The 17,815-nt window shown below is 52.7% G+C and overlaps 1 protein-coding gene across 1 annotated transcript in view; it reads right to left on the minus strand.

Annotated features, from left to right (window-relative positions):
* Positions 1 to 3,636: 3,636 nt before the first annotated feature.
* Positions 3,637 to 17,815, minus strand: part of LOC133358867 (homeobox protein engrailed-1-like) — a 51,147-nt gene continuing 36,968 nt past the window's right edge. The window contains exon 3 of the mRNA XM_061577326.1: positions 3,637 to 7,303. Coding sequence (XP_061433310.1) covers positions 6,900 to 7,303 — 404 coding nt within the window. The 3' untranslated portion in view covers positions 3,637 to 6,899. The remainder of the gene's footprint in view (positions 7,304 to 17,815) is intronic.

Raw genomic sequence — 17,815 nt, forward strand, 5'->3', positions numbered from 1 at the left:
AGAGTAGTCATGGGGGGTGGTGGTGGTGGAAGGGTTTAAGAATCGCGGGACAGACACGGCCCCGAGACCTCGCGTATGGCACACGAACTCCGCATGGCGCGGCCTTTGCACCATCGAAATCGGCGTTCCCCGAGACGATACTCATCCGCCGCTACCGAGCATCATAGCCGCACTAATTGGATACTAGAGGGGGAGGGGAGGGGTAGTAATTTCGAACTGGATGTAACGCCACAGTGTTGCGTTTCGATGTTGTTTTTTCAGTGTGCTCGGTTAAATTCCATTGACCGCACATTAAACTAATTTTTTTTAAACAAATCTTGCACGGGACAGAAGTGAATGTACGGCCCGTCGAAGCCAATTAAAATATCATATTTGTCCCTGGAATCATCATCATCATTATTATTACTGCGCATGGCAGAACGACGAGCGCGTGGATTCTAGAACGCCCGCGCGCTATTCCGTACAGTTCTGACAACGTTCAAACTTCTTGGTTCTTTCGGTAAAGTCACGTCGAATGGAAATAATAAAATAATAAAAAAGAACATAACAAGACCAGGTCTGTCGGGGATACAGCGTTGTGGCCGAAACGTCGTGAGAATTATTTTATTAAGTTTTATTTTATTATTTTATTATTTCCATTCTACGTGACTTTACCGAAAGAACCAAGAAGATGAATCCCTGCAGTCACGAAAGCTTTAAATCGAAACGTTCAAACTGTTCGGGAACGTGCGGTTTGACCTCCGCTGAACTTTTTTCGCACCGTACGTAGCCACAACCGCGCTCATCGGAGGCGCCGCCCTCTGCGGGGTGAAGCGACGCGTGGAGTGATCGATTCATCGACGTTTCAAAAGCTTCGCGGCGGGAGCGGCATCCGGGGAGTAACGTTTCCACCGTGAAAATGGAGCCATATAAAAACAACAACAACAACAACCCCGGTTCGTTTGCTCGGCTCGTGTGAGTCATTGGATCTATATTCTTAGTTTTTTTCGGTAAAGTCACGTAGGTAAAAAAATTAAATTAATAAAAGTAAAATAAAATAAAAATCACGACGTTTCGGAGGCAACACAAGCTTCCGTCTTCAGGTGGAACCGTCACAGCCACGACAGCTGTATCAAGTAAATGAGAGATTGCAGGAGCTACCACTCCATATATATAATAAAAATTGTGCCGTACTTGGCCCTTCCCCTCTTCAACCATTATATATACGGAGTGGTAGCTCTTGTAATCTCTCATTTACTTGATACAGCTGTCGTGGCTGTGACGGTTCCACCTGAAGACGGAAGCTTGTGTTGCCTCCGAAACGTCGTGATTTTTATTTTATTTTACTTTTATTAATTTTAATTTTTTACCTACGTGACTTTACCGAAAAAACCTAAGACTATGAATCCTTGCAGTCACGAAAGCTTCAAATCTAGAATCATTGGATCTAGCAGTGGATCGAGCATGACTGATGCAGACGAGAAAAGACTGTCGCCAGTTCTAGAGAGTGTGCCCCCTCGAGTAACGGATCCGAGCGGCAAGGGTGCTTCAAACTCCGACAAGCATCACTCCCCTCCCGCCCTCCCCTCTATATGTATTTGTGTGTACATGAACGTGTGTGTGTGTAAACATGCACATTCCCATACTTCACCATCTGCAGTGAACGTGGGAAGGTTTCTACGGAGTACTGTGGCAGTGGGAGAGCTGTCCCCCCCCCCCCCCCCAAAAAAAACCCGTCTTCTTGGTTCTTTCGGTAAAGTCACGTAGAATGGAAGTAATAAAATAATAAAAATAAAACATAATAAAATAATTCTCACGACGTTTCGGCCACAACGCAAGCAGCCGTCCTCAGGTGGAGAATTATTTTATTACGTTTAATTTTTATTATTTTATTACTTCCCCTCTACATTCTTCACCTGAGGACGGCTGCTTGCGTTGTGGCCGAAACGTCGTGAGAATTATTTTATTATGTTTATTTTTTATTATTTTATTACTTCCCTTCTACGTGACTTTACCGAAAGAACCAAGAAGACGAGTCCCTGCAGTCACGAAAGCTTTCAATCGAAACAATACCCCGGTTTACGTCGGGGGATGCGTTCCCGAAAGGCGTGACGACGAACGTCGAAACGACGTAAATCCAAAGCGAGTTACGGGATAGTAGTAGTGGTGGTAGTGGTGGGTGATGGTGGAGGCGAAGGCTGCGGGGCGACTGATAACGAGAACGAACGGACGATGATGCTGCTGCTGCTGCTGCCTAGCGACGTCAGCGTGGGGCTGAGTCGACCCAATTCGGTTTCGCGGTGTTCATAACAAAGCGACAACGTATTTGCGAAACGACGCTAAGGGGGGTGGGGTGGGGGGGACGTAAATCGGGGTATGGCTGTCCCTTGGTAGTGGCTTTCAACCAAGATTCTGTAATTGCGTACAGCCGTCGTCAACCCACGCTCACCAGCGTGGTGCGGCATGGATTTACAAAACAAATATAAAAAAAACAGGGGCTCTGCGTGTCCGTATTAGACAAGGGGGTTATTACCGTTGCAAGTAACGAGTGAACCATATTCATCACTGGCCAAATATTATGTATATTTTTTTGTACCGCGTGTATCATTTTTGCCGTTGAAATGTACAGCGATGAGTAAATAACTCGTGTCTTCAGATGTTTTGGTCATCACTAGCATATGAACACACACATACACACGTGTGTGTACGTACAAACGTACACATTGACCCCACCACTGACGTCAGCTGCACATATATCCATGTTTGTATTTGTCTGCGTGTGTGTGTGCGTGTGTGCATCTGTCGGTCATCTCAGTCAGTCAACCCATTATCACCCGGGTCTCGGTCCCGTGACCTCCTTGCAAGGCGAGCCTTCGATATGTCACGTGACCTCAGAGTGCACCTAGCTTGGCACAAGCGCCGCTGTGACGTCACCGCCACTTAGTGGCGAATGGAGGCTGTCGTGTGCGTGTGTGTGTCGGGAAATACGCGACTTCAACACGCCCTCCATTGAGCGTGTCTTGTATGTACGTTGAACTTCTTTCGCACCGTACGCAGCCAAACGTGGCTAAATCGGAGGTGCTGATTTAAAGCGACCACATTGTCCATAAAGTTCGCTCGGACTCCAAAGCTTTGACGAGGATTTCCTGCGTCCAGTCAAATCAACAGAGAAACATCAACATGTTGGGTTTTTTTACACAAACGCTCCCTTATCACTCGACTATCGCTACTAACCACGGTTACCGTTTTCCGTGAACCTCACCCACCGGCAACCTTCGCCCGAGTCGAGTAAAGATCCTGCCGGACCGAGGCCCACCCGCACTCAACATGCGCCGAGATTATTGAGAATATTTGGCCGCTTAAAAATCTTCCACGTGACGAGCCACTTCCTCGAGGGCATCGTCTGTGGTCAGGTCGCCTCTGAAGAGGAGGAAGAAGCAAATGGCTCTGCGAGCTTTCCCTGCTGAAGTTAAAGAGTTTACATTTTGATTTAAAGCTTTCGTGACTGCAGGGATTCATATCATTGGTTCTTTCGGTAAAGTCACGTAGAAGGGAAATAATAAAAAATAATTCTCGCGACGTTTCGACTGCGTGTTTGTTAAACGTCGTGAGAATTTTTTGGTTTTATATTTTTATTATTTTATTGTTTCCCTTCTACGTGACTTTACCGAAAGAACCAAGAATATAAAAGAGTTTAGTTTGATGTTGTACTTTGTTTCGTGATTCGTTTACCATTCCTGTACCCTGCACTCCTCTCGTGCCTCTGTATTTGTTTGTTGTTGAAACGTTCTGACCCCTTGACCCCGACTGGACATTTGTGAAAAATAAAGCTGTGTAGCTCATTGGATTCCTCGTGCAGTATAAACACATATCTCTGATTCTGATTCCGTTGTTCAAACGCCACCACTACCACTTCAGGTCACACAACTCCCTCCGCACTGCCGCTACTTTGGAATTCTCCCATCTCTTTTTTTAATTCCGCAAAGATCGTCTAACCACAACCTTGCTCGATTCAATATACGTATACATACGTCCACCCTTTGATAGCAGTTGCTGTGTTTTATTTGTCCTATTTGTGCCCCCTGCTGTTCAGCAACTGTTGTTATAAGGAAAAGACAACAACAACAACAAAATACGTCACTACTCGACCACTCTTCTGCATCAAAAGAGACAATGTTTTAGTAGTGGCCGATCTTACCCACCACGGAATCTCTCCCGTGAAAAAAAAATAGCCGGGCAACTGGCTAAACGGAGTTCATCCGTGTAACAAAAACGCAACAGCAACAACAACAACAACAACAAAAACCAACAACATATCTGGTGAGTTGCTGGTGAAGGGGACTCGTGTGTTTTAAGAACCACGTGGTTACTTTCTGACGGGAGACTTGGTGACGTTTGAACTGGTCTGGGGTCACGCGCGGGGTGCAGGATTGGTGGGAGATATCTCTCCATCATAGTCATGAAAATAATGCCCAGCGTTCTCCTGCTGCTTGTACTTCAACCCGTGGCAAAACGTGGCACGGCCCTCTCTCAGCTTCGCAAGCAAGGGTCCACATTGCTCTAACAAATCACACGTACTCTCTCTCTATATATATTTTGGTTTTTAAGGCAGTGCCGCAACAGATAAACCAGTGGCTGCACATTTCGCCTCCACGTTGCGAGCGTAGTGCGTCCACAAGTCAAATGTAAAAGGTCACCTGCGTTCGCCTGTCTTACCACCGCTTGCATTAAGCGGTCAGCAGATACGCTGTTGCTGTCCTTGCTATTTTTTAATTGTAAGTACATATATATACATGCGATTCCTGGGCCACGTATATAACACCAGTGGACGAGCGGTAGCTGAACCGGTCACAAGGCCCCCCGCCTCCTCCGCTCCCTCTCCAATCAACGCTGACAATTAACGGGGAAGTATGGTCGAAGAACACCCCCCCCCCCCAATTATCAACATGGGGGTGTTATTAATAGCAGGGCCGGGTAGGGGCCTACTCAGCAGTAGATCGAGAGACTCTCAACCGGAAGGTTGCGAGCGTGGGATGGTGGGGCTGGTTCAACCCATCATCCATCGGGGGGACGGGGGACGGGGGTCGATACAATTGGTACCACATTGTGTGGACGTCAACCGTGGTCGTGGCGTGGATAGATTCGCCCCCCCCCCGCCGTACGAATGTGGAATTTCCACCGTCGGCTCTGCAGGGGGTTACAAACGCGGAGGCCAACAGCGATGCCTCGCGAGAGAAGGCCGGCTCACGGGAACGCCGTCGAGGGTGGCAGAGTCGGTGACGCCAGAAATTGGAATCGTCGGGCGGAGGGAACGGACCGGATCCCTCTTGAATCGCAGGGATTGCTCCCCCACCCGCCCACATTTGTGTGCGTGAGCAAAAGATTGCGGTCATGCCCACGGAGGCGGGTATTGCCGGTGAGTTATTATTTTGTGAAAGCAAAAAAAAAGTTTGGCACTTGCACTTAGACGAGCACAGGACATACGTACACGAAAACGTGCACTCATATATACGCGCGCGCGCGTGTGTGTAGTGGTGTGTGTGTGTAGTGGGGTATGTGTGTGTGTTTTCAGCGTGTGTGGAGTGGTAGTGTAGCGGTTAGCGCTACGCTGCGCTATGAACCTGGCGACCCGAGTTCGATTCCCGCTCACGGCCAACACCGGTGACGATTATCTAAACCGGTCCTGGGCCTCCCCTAGGTCGACTCATCCTCAAATGAGTACCTGGTGCGGTGTGTAGTAAACATCGCCACTGGGGAGACAAAGGCGGCCGGGCGTGGTGCTGGCCACCCACCCCCTCGTGTGCCGTGCCGGCCTTCATAGGTGCTCGCTAACAGCACTTGCACCAACAGTCTTGTTACAGGCTATACGGGGGATCTTTGTTTTTTGTCGTAAATACAGTATGCCTGTGATAAGTACACGTGCATATTACACACGTGTGTACACACGTGTGTTCGTGTGTGCGCGCGCGCATGACGGTGAGCGGTAGTTCCGTGGTTAGCGCAGCGCTGCGAAACTAGGTAGGAATGCGAGTTCGATTCCCGCTCACGGCCAAAATCGGTGACGAAAATCCTGAACCCGTGCAGGGCTTCTCCTAGGTCGACTCAGCTTTAAACGAGTACCTGGTGCGGTGTGTAAACATGAGAATTGGAGAGGGGGAGGGGCGGAGTGGGGGGGGGGAGACAAATGCGGCCGGGCGTGGCGCTGTTCACCCACCACCTCGTGCGCCGGTGTTGGCGTTCACACGTGCCCGCTAAAAGCACTTGCCCCAATAGCCCGTGTAGCCTATACGGGGGGCACGGGCCTTTAGATGTGTCCACGTGTGTGTGTGTGCGCGCGCGCGTGTTCGCGTGTGTATTCACGCAAGCGTGCGTGTGCGTTGTGATACATTTATAGCCCATTATTATGTTCAGATCCACCGGCCCGTGACCGCGTCCGTCCGTCTCTCGCCTCTCTGTGGCGCCTCGCGAAGAGGACACAGATCGCCGGCTGAGACGTGTTTGGCGACGCTGCTGCTGCTGCATTGGCAGTTGGGTGCACAAGCACAAACGACGACGACAACAACAACAACACATCAACACAATCGTCAATGACACTGCGTGTGGCGGCCTTAAGAGTAAACACACACGCGCGCGCGTACGTAAATCGAACAGCCGATGTTACGGGCCTAGGCACCACGAGGTGCCAATTTCAGAAACGTCGCCTGCTAATGAACGTCTAAGGCCACAGTGTTATTGACGCGATACAAAGATCGCCGGATGTGTAGGCGGGCAAGCGGGTGACGGCGTGGCCACAAACACCCAGACGCAACAGACACAACGCAACCCACGCGGCGCAGTGCACCACACAGGCGCGGCACACGTGGAAGCCAAAGTTTTGCGATGTCCTCTCCCGAGGCGCCCCCCCCCCCCCCCCCCAGATCTCACTCGCTGTCAGTCTTATCGGAGCGCGACCTCTCGCCCGCGTGGTTGTAGAGGCCCTGCGCCATCAGCTGCAGGGCGAGCGGGTTTCGCACTCCGCTCGCCTTCTTCAGCTTGGCGCGCTTGTTCTGGAACCAGATCTTGATCTGTGCCTCGTTCAGCTGCAGTTCCTGGGCGAGGGCTTGGCGCCGCGCCTCGGTCAGATAGCGAGACGCCTGGAACTCGGACTTGAGACGAGAGAGTTGCTCGGCCGAGAATGCGGTCCGTGGCCGCTTTTCTTCTCCTCCCGAGCCTCCTCCTGCTCCTGCTGCTGCTGTTGCTGCTCCACCCGATCCTCCTCCTGCCCCTCCACCTCCTCCTCCACCTCCGCCTCCTCCTTTCTTCTTGGCCTTGCGGTTGCGAGGTCCTGTGTGAGAGTGTGGGGGTGGGGGGTGAAGGAGCGGTGGTGCAGTGGTGAGCAGGCTGCGATAAAAAAAGAACGGAACCGCACACCGCCAACACCGGCGAGGGATGTCTGAACCGGTCCTGGGCCTCCCCTAGGTCGACTCAGCCTCAAATGAGTAGTACCTGGTGTCGGTGTGTTCAGGAAGCATTCACGGGAGACTAAGGGCGTGGTTGCTACACTGCGCCGGCCTTCATAGAATCACAGGCGCCACTCGCTAACAGCACTTGCCCCCAGCGGTCTGTTAGAGGCTACACGGGGGATCTTTGTCTTTAGCGGGGTGTGTTCGTGCGTGGTTGCGCGTGAGCCGCGTGCTGCGAAGGATGGGTGGGATGGGCGCTTGGGCTGCTCCTGGCGATGGAGAGAGGTGGGGGCGGGCGGGGGGTTCTGGCAGTTGTGGTGGTGGTGCTCATTGTTGTGGGCCGTGTTGGTTGGTTATTGTCAATGGAGGTGGGGGGGTGCGGGGGAGGTCGAAGAGTTGGTGGGTGGGCACCGGGGGGCGGGGGCACCAGGGGGGGCACCGAGGGGGGGCTCCGGGGAGGGGGGCACCGGGGGGGGGTAGGGTGAGTGTTACGCACACGGGAAGCGAGTTTTACATCAAACCAAGTGGAATTGAGGATTGTCTCTTACACAAATAAATAATATAATGTTTTTTTTTTATTACAGTGGGGTGGTGAGGGGGGGGGGGTTGCCTATTATAATGGCCTATGTGTGCGTGTCCAGATTTAATTAGGGAGCTTTTATTTACACCGGACACGTGTTCCGGGCTCGTTCTTGATTGCCCGGTCCTTCTCATCGTAATCCGGAGAATGCGACAATCAACAGCTCCGAGTCACTCCGCTGCCGGACGAAGGCCTCCACAGGCCGTGTCGGTCATGGAAGGCGATTGGTCGTACAGTGGTCGATCACGGTGGTCGGGTGCGGTTTAGTGAACTCCGATTTGCCAGATTTCACAGCGCAGTGCTGCTAACCACTGCGCCACCCCTCCTCCATCCATCCCGAGTTCTTGCTTGCTGTAGAATTAGGTACGCAGCGAGAGATGATCCCCAGATTAATGCGAGCAATAACGCATCGCGCGGTTTATTTTGTAGGGCATTATGCAACGCTACGGACAGGTGAATTCGCGTGCTCACTCTTTCGAAATAAGAACTAAGTTAAAGTTCACCTTGCAGATGACTGTCTATACAGATTCTAGATTTGAAGCTTTCGTGACTGCAAGAATTCATACTCTTACTTCTTTCGGTAAAGTCACGTAGGTAAAAAAATGAAATTAAAATTAATAAAATAAAATAATAAATATATTTTTTATTAATTTTAATTTCATTTTTTACCTACGTGACTTTACCGAAATAACTAAGAGTATGTCTATACAGAGACATTGTTTATAGCAAAAAAAACTCTTCTTCTTTTGAGTTGTTTTAACTTTTGCGTCGTCATGCATCGTCACCATGAACCGCATTCACGATGACAACTTCAAGAGTGCCGTTTGTTGCTGACCGCTTCGCGTTTGTCCTTCACCCGAGCCAGCGCTAAAAAAAAAAGACGTGATTTCAAGTAAATACACAAATTAGAAATCCACGCCGTTGCCAGTCCACTGCCGGTAACCTGAAATGTTTAAATCGGCAGTGCTCTCGAAGCCTGCTTGATACGGTTGATGGGTTGGAGCCACCCTACGACGGCTTACCAGGTTGTTGTAGTAGTTGTGGGGGCTACGGGAGACGGCCCGTGCCCAGTGTCGTCTCTCACTCGTGCGCAACGCGCGCGCGGGGTTTGTTCTGTGGGAGCTCTCACGGTTTAGTTATTCCTACTCCTCTCGCACGAAGCCAAAATTTCGTTCACGTAACGGGCCAAGGACATCCAAAATTGCGGCGGGGACCCTCGTGAAAAGATGTGGGGGGGAGAGGCTGGGAGATTCTGGGCCAAAGTTTTTTTTTTACGCAATCGTAACGTTTCGTTAGAGATTGTTATTTTCTCATGTGCTGCTGTCATGACTTGGAGTTCTAACTCCCCTCCCCCCCCACACAGCCATGTCAACTCTCTGCCCCCCCTGTTCAAGGTCTACCTCTCCCCCCTCTGCCTATGACTCTCACTCCCATGTCATCTGACACTCTCTTTTCTCTCTCCTCTCCTATGGCTCTCTCTCCACGAACCATAAGAGGGGTCGTCTTTAAACCCGCCACCACCCGACACACAGCCAGTTAGTAAAGTTGTGTCACGTAAACAGAGAGCGCTGATTGGTCGGTCACTAGTTCAGCACGCCGGTGTGTTGGAGAGTAACCCACCGTGACGTTTCGCGCTTAATTACAACAACCGTCATCAACATCAGGCGACAGCCGGCATTGTGGAGAAATCCTCCGTTTTCGGTGCACTGAACTAATTGGCATGCTTTGTTGACGTCAGGAACCCCACTAATTGGCTATGTTGGGTGGTGGCGGGATTAACGAGACATTTATATTGACGCGAGCTAACCCCAAAAAATTGAATCTGTCCTGAATAATATTGGTCGCGATAGCCCACGACGTGTTCAACTCTAGTGATAGGTTTTTACCCTTTCAATTGGTACAAAACTGACACCTTTATACAAGGGATCATGTTTGCAATAACCACAACACAAGCAGTAAAAATGCATACCAATCAACTTCAAGGACAGTGCATATCATTATCAGAGTTGTTTCTTTTTGTTTGCATTTTAACTGCTTGTGTTGTGGTTATTGCAAACATGATCCCTTGTATAAAGGTGTCAGTTTTTGTACCAGTTGAAAGGGTAAAAACCTACTACTATATTTTGCCACTGGTAAAGGAGGTCTCATAGTGTGTTCAACTCTGTCCACTAAAATACACCAATATATATAAACCATATATATACAAAGACAAAGATCCCCGCGATAGCCTTAACAGACTGTTGGGGCAAGTTCTGTTAGCCAGCACCACCATAGGTGCTCGCTACATATACAAAAAAGACAAAGATCCCCCGTGTAGCCTGTCACAGACTCTTTTGGCAAGTGCTGTTTGCGAGCACCTATGAATGCCTGCACGGCACACGAAGGGGTGGGTGGCCAACACCACGCCCGGCCGCCTTTGTCTCCCCAGTGGCGATGCTCAGACATCACACCAGGTACTCGTTTGAGGCTGAGTCGACCTAGGTGAGGCCCAGGACCGGTTCAGATTAACGTCACTGGTGTTGGCCGTGAGCGGGAATCGAACCCGGGTCGCCAGGTTCGTAGCGCAGCGTAGCGCTAACCGCTGCACCACCGCTCCCCCTGTTCAGTGCCAACCTCTTTAGATGGCGGTTGCCGGAATTTACGCACGAAGGTCAAATTTTGAACTTTAAATATTGAACTTCGTGGTTTATATTTTATTACTTTTTTACCAATGACTTGCTGAACTTTTCTCTAACTTACTCCTATTGCTCCTCTATTGGTTTGTGGTTGTTGTGGTTTGTTGTTGTAACGTGTGGATGTAACTTTCCGACCAACCTGCCCCTGCTGTAACATCAGTGACAAAACAGAAAACCTTCACAGCTCCATCACTTTAGGTTTGTTGTCCTTCCCCCAGGACCTCCGATTAGCGCGGTCGGCTGCGTACGGTGCGAAAGAAGTTCAACATACAGAGATACATCACACTCCCTTCTCCGGGATAAATTAAAACAAACAAAAAAATCGGATTCTAAGTTGCAGTGTTATTTCCTGACAATGGCGGATGTCCATACAGCGTGCGTAGGCGGTGCAACTGCGTGGAGACTCGCGAATCCGCGGGCTACACGCTCTGGGATACGAAGAGGGGGGTGGGAGTTGGGATGTGGGGGGGTAACGGGGGGGAGGCTTGAGGGGGGGATTTCCCGGACCGAAGGGGAGGGCTGAGTTTGTGGCGCAGTTCGCTAACCGCTGCGCCACCGCTCTCCAAGCGCAATACGCACTCGAGTCATCCGTGCTGCAGACATGATGATCATCCATTGGAACCTCATTTGCCAGTAAAAATATGATAATTGTTTTTTTACCCTTCTGGCTGGCAACAAAACTGACACCTTTTTACAAGGAGTCATGTTTGCAAAGACCACAATACCTGCAGTCATAATGCAAACAAAACACACAACTCTGATAATGTATGCACTGTCCTTGAAGTTGATTGGTCCACACCCGAGACAGCTTTCCTTAGAGCCTAGTCTCACATGGTGTTGGACCAGATGACGCCAAAAGGCGCAATTTTTTTTGTTTTTTGTTTGCATTATGATTGCAGGTATTGTGGTCTATGCAAACATGACTCCTTGTAAAAAGGTGTCAGTTTTGTTGCCAGACAGAAGGGTAAAAAAACAATTATCATGATCATCGTTCGCGGTGTCTAAAGACGCATTGTGTCCAACACGACCGTCGTAAACGACACGTAAAGTACACCGTATCCCGAGCACACATTAATAATAATTATCTATACTAACTTTTTCTAAACACGTGCCTTTAAAAAATAATTGCTTTCGTGTCACCATCAATCCACTGCTGGATGAAGGCCTCGTTTCCCACGCTGGTCAGTGCGGGGATGGTGAAGCTTTTGGGAGGGGTCAGGGCAGGCTGTGTATGATTTGACACCGCATTCGCCACGAAGGCAATCGTTCTGGCAACTGCCACGTGCCACACGTTGTGTCTGGGCTCTTTTATTTTCTCTTCGATAGCCCCTCCCCACCCCCCCGTGCAACGTATACTGTCGTCTGCTCGGTATAGACTGTCTGAGTTAAGCATCAACACCGAAGGCCTGGGATATGCTGTGAGGATTAATGTCATCGCGACAGGGCAGCGGTCCGCTACGCTGCGCTACGAACCCATCCTGAGTTCGATTCCCGCTCACGGCCAACACCAGTGACGATTTTATGAACCGGTCTTGGGCCTCACCCAGGTCGACTCGGCCTCAAATTACTCCTTCACTAACAATATCCAACTTCGGATTGGTACGAGGGTTTATGGATGTTCTTCTTATTCGTGATGATGCAATTGATAACGCGCGCACATTTTTGCGGACGGAACGGGCCGCAACTCAGAGTCGCTCGCAAGTCGGGTCGTGGGTCGTGGAGGTGAGTTGTGAAGTGTCTCTTGAAGGAGACGATGGAGGTGATGCTGCGGATGTGCAGAGGAGGTGGCGTTCCAGACTGTGTGGGGGCACCCACCGAGAAGCCACCGTTACATGTATGATGCAGTGAATGAAAAAAAGCAAAAAACACTTTTTTTTTTACTAAAGTAAACATCGTCACTGGGGAGACAAATGCGGGCGGGCGGGCGTGGTTTCTGGCCACCCACCCTCGTCGCGTTCCGTGCTGGCCTTCACAGGTGCTAATCTCTAGCAGCACTTGCCCCAAAAGTCTGTTGAGGCTATAGGTGGGTGGGGTAACTTAGCATTTGTGGGGGGAAACCTCGCTCATCACACGCCATCCACGCGCGCGTGCGTGCGCCTGATGCACACTGGAGTCGTGGTGCAGACGTGCCACAGACTGATGACTGCGTCTTGCCCGTCAGTAGCACTGCGTGGCCTTAAAAGGATGAATAGATATTTTAGATACGATATGTGACGTGCGGCGCAAACGGCTCCTTCTTCATTTACTTGCCATGGAGAAGGGTCATTGCCCGAAGCGTCGCCTATTATACGGTATTATTGTTGTCGAGTTGAGTGTTGTTGTTCGTGCGTGTACACCGTTGCTAACGCAGCAGCAGCAGTAGTTACCAACAATATTGTGTTCATATACTGCACGTGTATTGTTATGTCAAAAGCGTCGTTGTGGACATTTTTTTTACTGTGTAACATAATATCGGTTGCGGCATTTTTGGTATTTCATAGTTTTGCGTCGAATTGTAGGACCCATGATGTATCAGACAGAATCAATAATGCCCGTTCACATCTGGAAGTTCGCTGTGCATCGTCAGTTCAAGCAAAGACTGACTCGGGTGATGGGACACTGCATGTCGACATCGCTACAGAGTTGTGTTTGCGTTGAACCAATGCTGATGGGATGCGTTAAAACAAAAAACTTTCCGTGAAAGTACAGAGTTGGGGAAGGAAGCATGGTGTCTGCTCGGACGGTATACATGCGTGTAACTGTAAATAAAAAGAGCTTCATAGCTCATCGGATTCCTCCAGTATGAAAACGTATTTTGCTTCTGATGTGTGTGCGTGTGTACATATTGTGCGTGTCTTCAATTGTGCACGCCAACAGCCCTTTACTCAACAGCCTGTGTGAGCTACACGGGGGATCTTTGTAAATGTACGATGTGTGTGTGTCTGTGTGCAACTCTTCCTGTGTATGTATATGCTCAAAGTTTGTGTGCGTAAATAAAGTGCGTTTACAATGAGTGTCTACGTGCGTGTATACGCGTATGTGTGTTTGTGTACTGTACTTGCGCGACTTTAGAATTGTGTATGTGCGCGTGTGTGTGTGTTTCCGTGAGTGTGTGAGAGTGTGCATAAAATGTGTGCCCTATATTCGTGCGTGTGTGTGTGTGTGTTAAAATGTGTGTATGTGTGTGAGCGGTAGTGTAGCAGTTCGCGCACTGCGCTACGAACCCGGCGACCCGAGCTCGATTCTCGCTCACGGCCAACACCGGTGACGGTCCCTGGGCCTCCCCTAGGTCGACTCAGTCTCAAATGAGTACCCGGTGCGTGTGTAAACATCGCCACTGGGGAGACAATGGCGGCCGGGCGTGGTGTTGGCTACCCACCCCCTCGTGTGTCGTGTCGGCCTTCATAGGTGCTCGCTAACAGCACTTGCCCCAACAGTCTGTTAAGGTTATACTATGAAATCTTTGTCTTGTTTGTACTTGCGTGACTTTATAATTTTGTATGTGTGCGCGTGCGTGTGTGCATACAATGTGTGCCCTATGTTCGTGTGCGTGTGTGTTTACATTTGTGTGTTTGTGAATGTGTGCGTGTTTGTGCGTCTTAAGTGTTTACGAACAAAACTTGCCCCAACAGTCTGTTAAGGCTATACGGGGGATTTTTGTTCTTTGTGTGTGCGTGTGCACGTGTGCACAGTGAGGAGCGGTGGTGCAGTGGTTAGCGCACCACTGCATGCCGAACACGGCGACCCGAGTTCGAGTCCAGCGCACGGTCAACATCGGTGCCGAATATTCAAACTGGTCCTGGGCCCCCCGTAGATCGACTCAGCCTTAAAAGATGTGAAAAAATCACGGGAGTGGTGATGGCCAACCACCCCCTTCCTGTGCGATACTGGCCTTCATAGTTGCTACGCTAAGAGCACTTGCTCTTAAAGTCTGCTTAAGGCTATATGGGTCATCTTTGGTGTGTGCATATGTACGTGATGTGTTCATTATTATAAGTCTGGCTAACCCACTTCACGATAAGGATATCCATGTGCGTTTGGATAGCCGTGTTGCCAAAGAATTCGGAATCTTTATTTCACGAATGTCAATGTTTAAAGACCGTACACACACACACGGTGATGCGTGCATTGAGTTTCCTATATAGGACGTGCAGCCTCTATGCCGGTATCTTATTGTATACAACAAAGACAAATATCCCCCGTATAGCCTTAACAGACTGTAGGGGCAAGTGCTGTTAGCGAGCTCCTATAAAGGCCGGCACGGCTCACGAGGGGGTCGGTGGCCAACACCACGTCCGGCCGCCTTTGTCTCCCCAGTGGCGATGTTTACACACCGCACCAGACACTAATTTGAGGCTGAATCGACCTAGGGGAGGCCCAGGACCGGTTCAGATAATCGTCACTGGTGTTGGCCGTGAGCGGAAATCGAACCAGAGTCGCTGGGTTCATAGCGCAGCGTAGCGCTAACCGCTACACTACCGCTCCCCACTATACACACAGACACACACACACAGACACCCACACATAGACACACACACAGACAAAGATCCCCCGTAAAGCCTTAACAGACTGTAGGGGCAAGTGCTGTTAGCGAGCACCTACACATAGACACACACACACAGACACACATAGACATGCGCGCGCGCGGAGAATTATCGATTCCGCTTTGTTTGCAGGAGTGCACAAGCACTGATGAAACAAAACGCAAATTCGACACATTACTCAATAACCCCAACCCGAGCTCGGAGAGATACCTCTGCTCTGAATGAGAGCCATCGCCCGTAACGTCACCTATGTTTTACTTTTAAGGCCACAGTGATGTTGACGGATATATGTGCGCGTGTGTGTGTTCATGTTGAACTTCCTTCGTGCCGTACGTAGCCAAGCGTGCTAATCGGAGGCTGCGTCGAAAGATGGACTTGATACTCAGGTGGCTGGGTCGGTGAGTATGGCACAGACATTTGTTGTTGTTGTTGCACACATATATACTGCAGAGACGACTTGATGAAGCGGTGTGCTTTCTACCGATCGACGGTCTAAAATCGATGTTTTAAAAAGGGATAGAATGCCGAAATCCCCTTCAAACGGAGTCCAGCCGATGCTTAATGACCATGCCAACAACAACAATTATAATTTACACACCCATTCTCAATCTACTGCTGGATGAAGGCCGTGTCATGTCGTGGCTGTCATCAGGCGGATAGGGGTTTGGGGGAGAGGGCGGGGGGCTTGTTCAACCATACTTCACCACACTATTGGATTGGCACATCGAGTGTTCGCCATAGTCGCCAACTCAGATTTCGGCTGTTGTTCGTAGCGCAGTCGCGCTAACCACTGCGCTCACCGCTCCCCAATTCACCCACCGCTCCCCCACTCGCCTACCGCTCCCCCACTCGCCCACCGCTCCCCCACTCGCCCACCGCTCCCCACTCGCCCACCGCTCCCCCACTCGCCCACCGCTCCCCACTCGCCCACCGCTCCCCACTCGCCCACCGCTCCCCCACTCGCCCACCGCTCCCCCACTCGCCCACCGCTCCCCCACTCGCCCACCGCTCCCCCACTCGCCCACCGCTCCCCCACTCGCCCACCGCTCCCCACTCGCCCACCGCTCCCCCACTCGCCCACCGCTCCCCCACTCGCCCACCGCTCCCCCACTCGCCCACCGCTCCCCCACTCGCACCCCGCTCCCCCACCGCTCCCCCACTCGCACACCGCTCCCCCACTCGCCCACCGCTCCCCACTCGCCCACCGCTCCCCCACTCGCCCACCGCTCCCCACTCGCCCACCGCTCCCCCACTCACCCACCGCTCCCCCAATCGCCCACCGCTCCCCCACTCGCCCACCGCTCCCCACTCGCCCACCGCTCCCCCACTCGCACCACCGCTCCCCACCGCCCCCACTCGCCCACCGCTCCCCCACTCGCACACCGCTCCCCCAATCGCCCACCGCTCCCCCACTCGCACACCGCTCCCCACTCGCCCACGCTCCCCCACTCGCCCACCGCTCCCCCACTCGCCCACCGCTCCCCACTCACCCCACCGCTCCCCCATCGCCCACCGCTCCCCACTCACCCACCGCTCCCCCAATCGCCCACGCTCCCCCACTCGCACACCGCTCCCCCACCGCTCCCCACTCGCCCACCGCTCCCCCACTCGCACACCGCTCCCCCACCGCTCCCCCACTCGCCCACCGCTCCCCCACTCGCACACCGCTCCCCCACCCGCTCCCCCACTCGCCCACCGCTCCCCCACTCGCCCACCGCTCCCCCACTCACCCACCGCTCCCCCAATCGCCCACCGCTCCCCCACTCGCCCACCGCTCCCCCACTCGCACACCGCTCCCCCACCGCTCCCCCACTCGCCCACCGCTCCCCCACTCGCACACCGCTCCCCCACCGCTCCCCACTCGCCCACCGCTCCCCACTCGCCCACCGCTCCCCCACTCACCCACCGCTCCCCCACCGCTCCCCCACTCACCCACCGCTCCCCCACTCGCCCACCGCTCCCCCACTCGCACACCGCTCCCCCACCGCTCCCCCACTCGCCCACCGCTCCCCCACTCGCACACCGCTCCCCCACCGCTCCCCCACTCGCCCACCGCTCCCCCACTCGCCCACCGCTCCCCACTCACCCACCGCTCCCCCACCGCTCCCCCACTCACCCACCGCTCCCCCAATCGCCCACCGCTCCCCCACTCACCCACCGCTCCCCCACCGCTCCCCCACTCGCCCACCGCTCCTCCAATCGCCCACCGCTCCCCCACCGCTCCCCCACTCGCCCACCGCTCCCCCACCGCTCCCCCACTCACCCACCGCTCCCCCAATCGCCCACCGCTCCCCCACTCCCCCCCCGCTCCCCCACCGCTCCCCCACTCGCCCACCGCTCCCCCACTCGCACACCGCTCCCCCACCGCTCCCCCACTCGCCCACCGCTCCCCCACTCGCAACACCGCTCCCCCACCGCTCCCCCACTCGCCCACCGCTCCCCCACTCGCCCACCGCTCCCCACTCGCCCACCGCTCCCCCACTCACCCACCGCTCCCCCACTCGCCCACCGCTCCCCCACTCGCACACCGCTCCCCCACTCGCCCACCGCTCCCCCACTCGCACACCGCTCCCCCACTCGCCCACCGCTCCCCCACTCGCACACCGCTCCCCCACC

This window comes from Lethenteron reissneri, chromosome 7, assembly GCF_015708825.2.
Source record: "Lethenteron reissneri isolate LAM-NWPU_2019-01 chromosome 7, ASM1570882v1, whole genome shotgun sequence".
Classification (NCBI taxonomy): Eukaryota; Metazoa; Chordata; class Hyperoartia; order Petromyzontiformes; family Petromyzontidae; genus Lethenteron; species Lethenteron reissneri.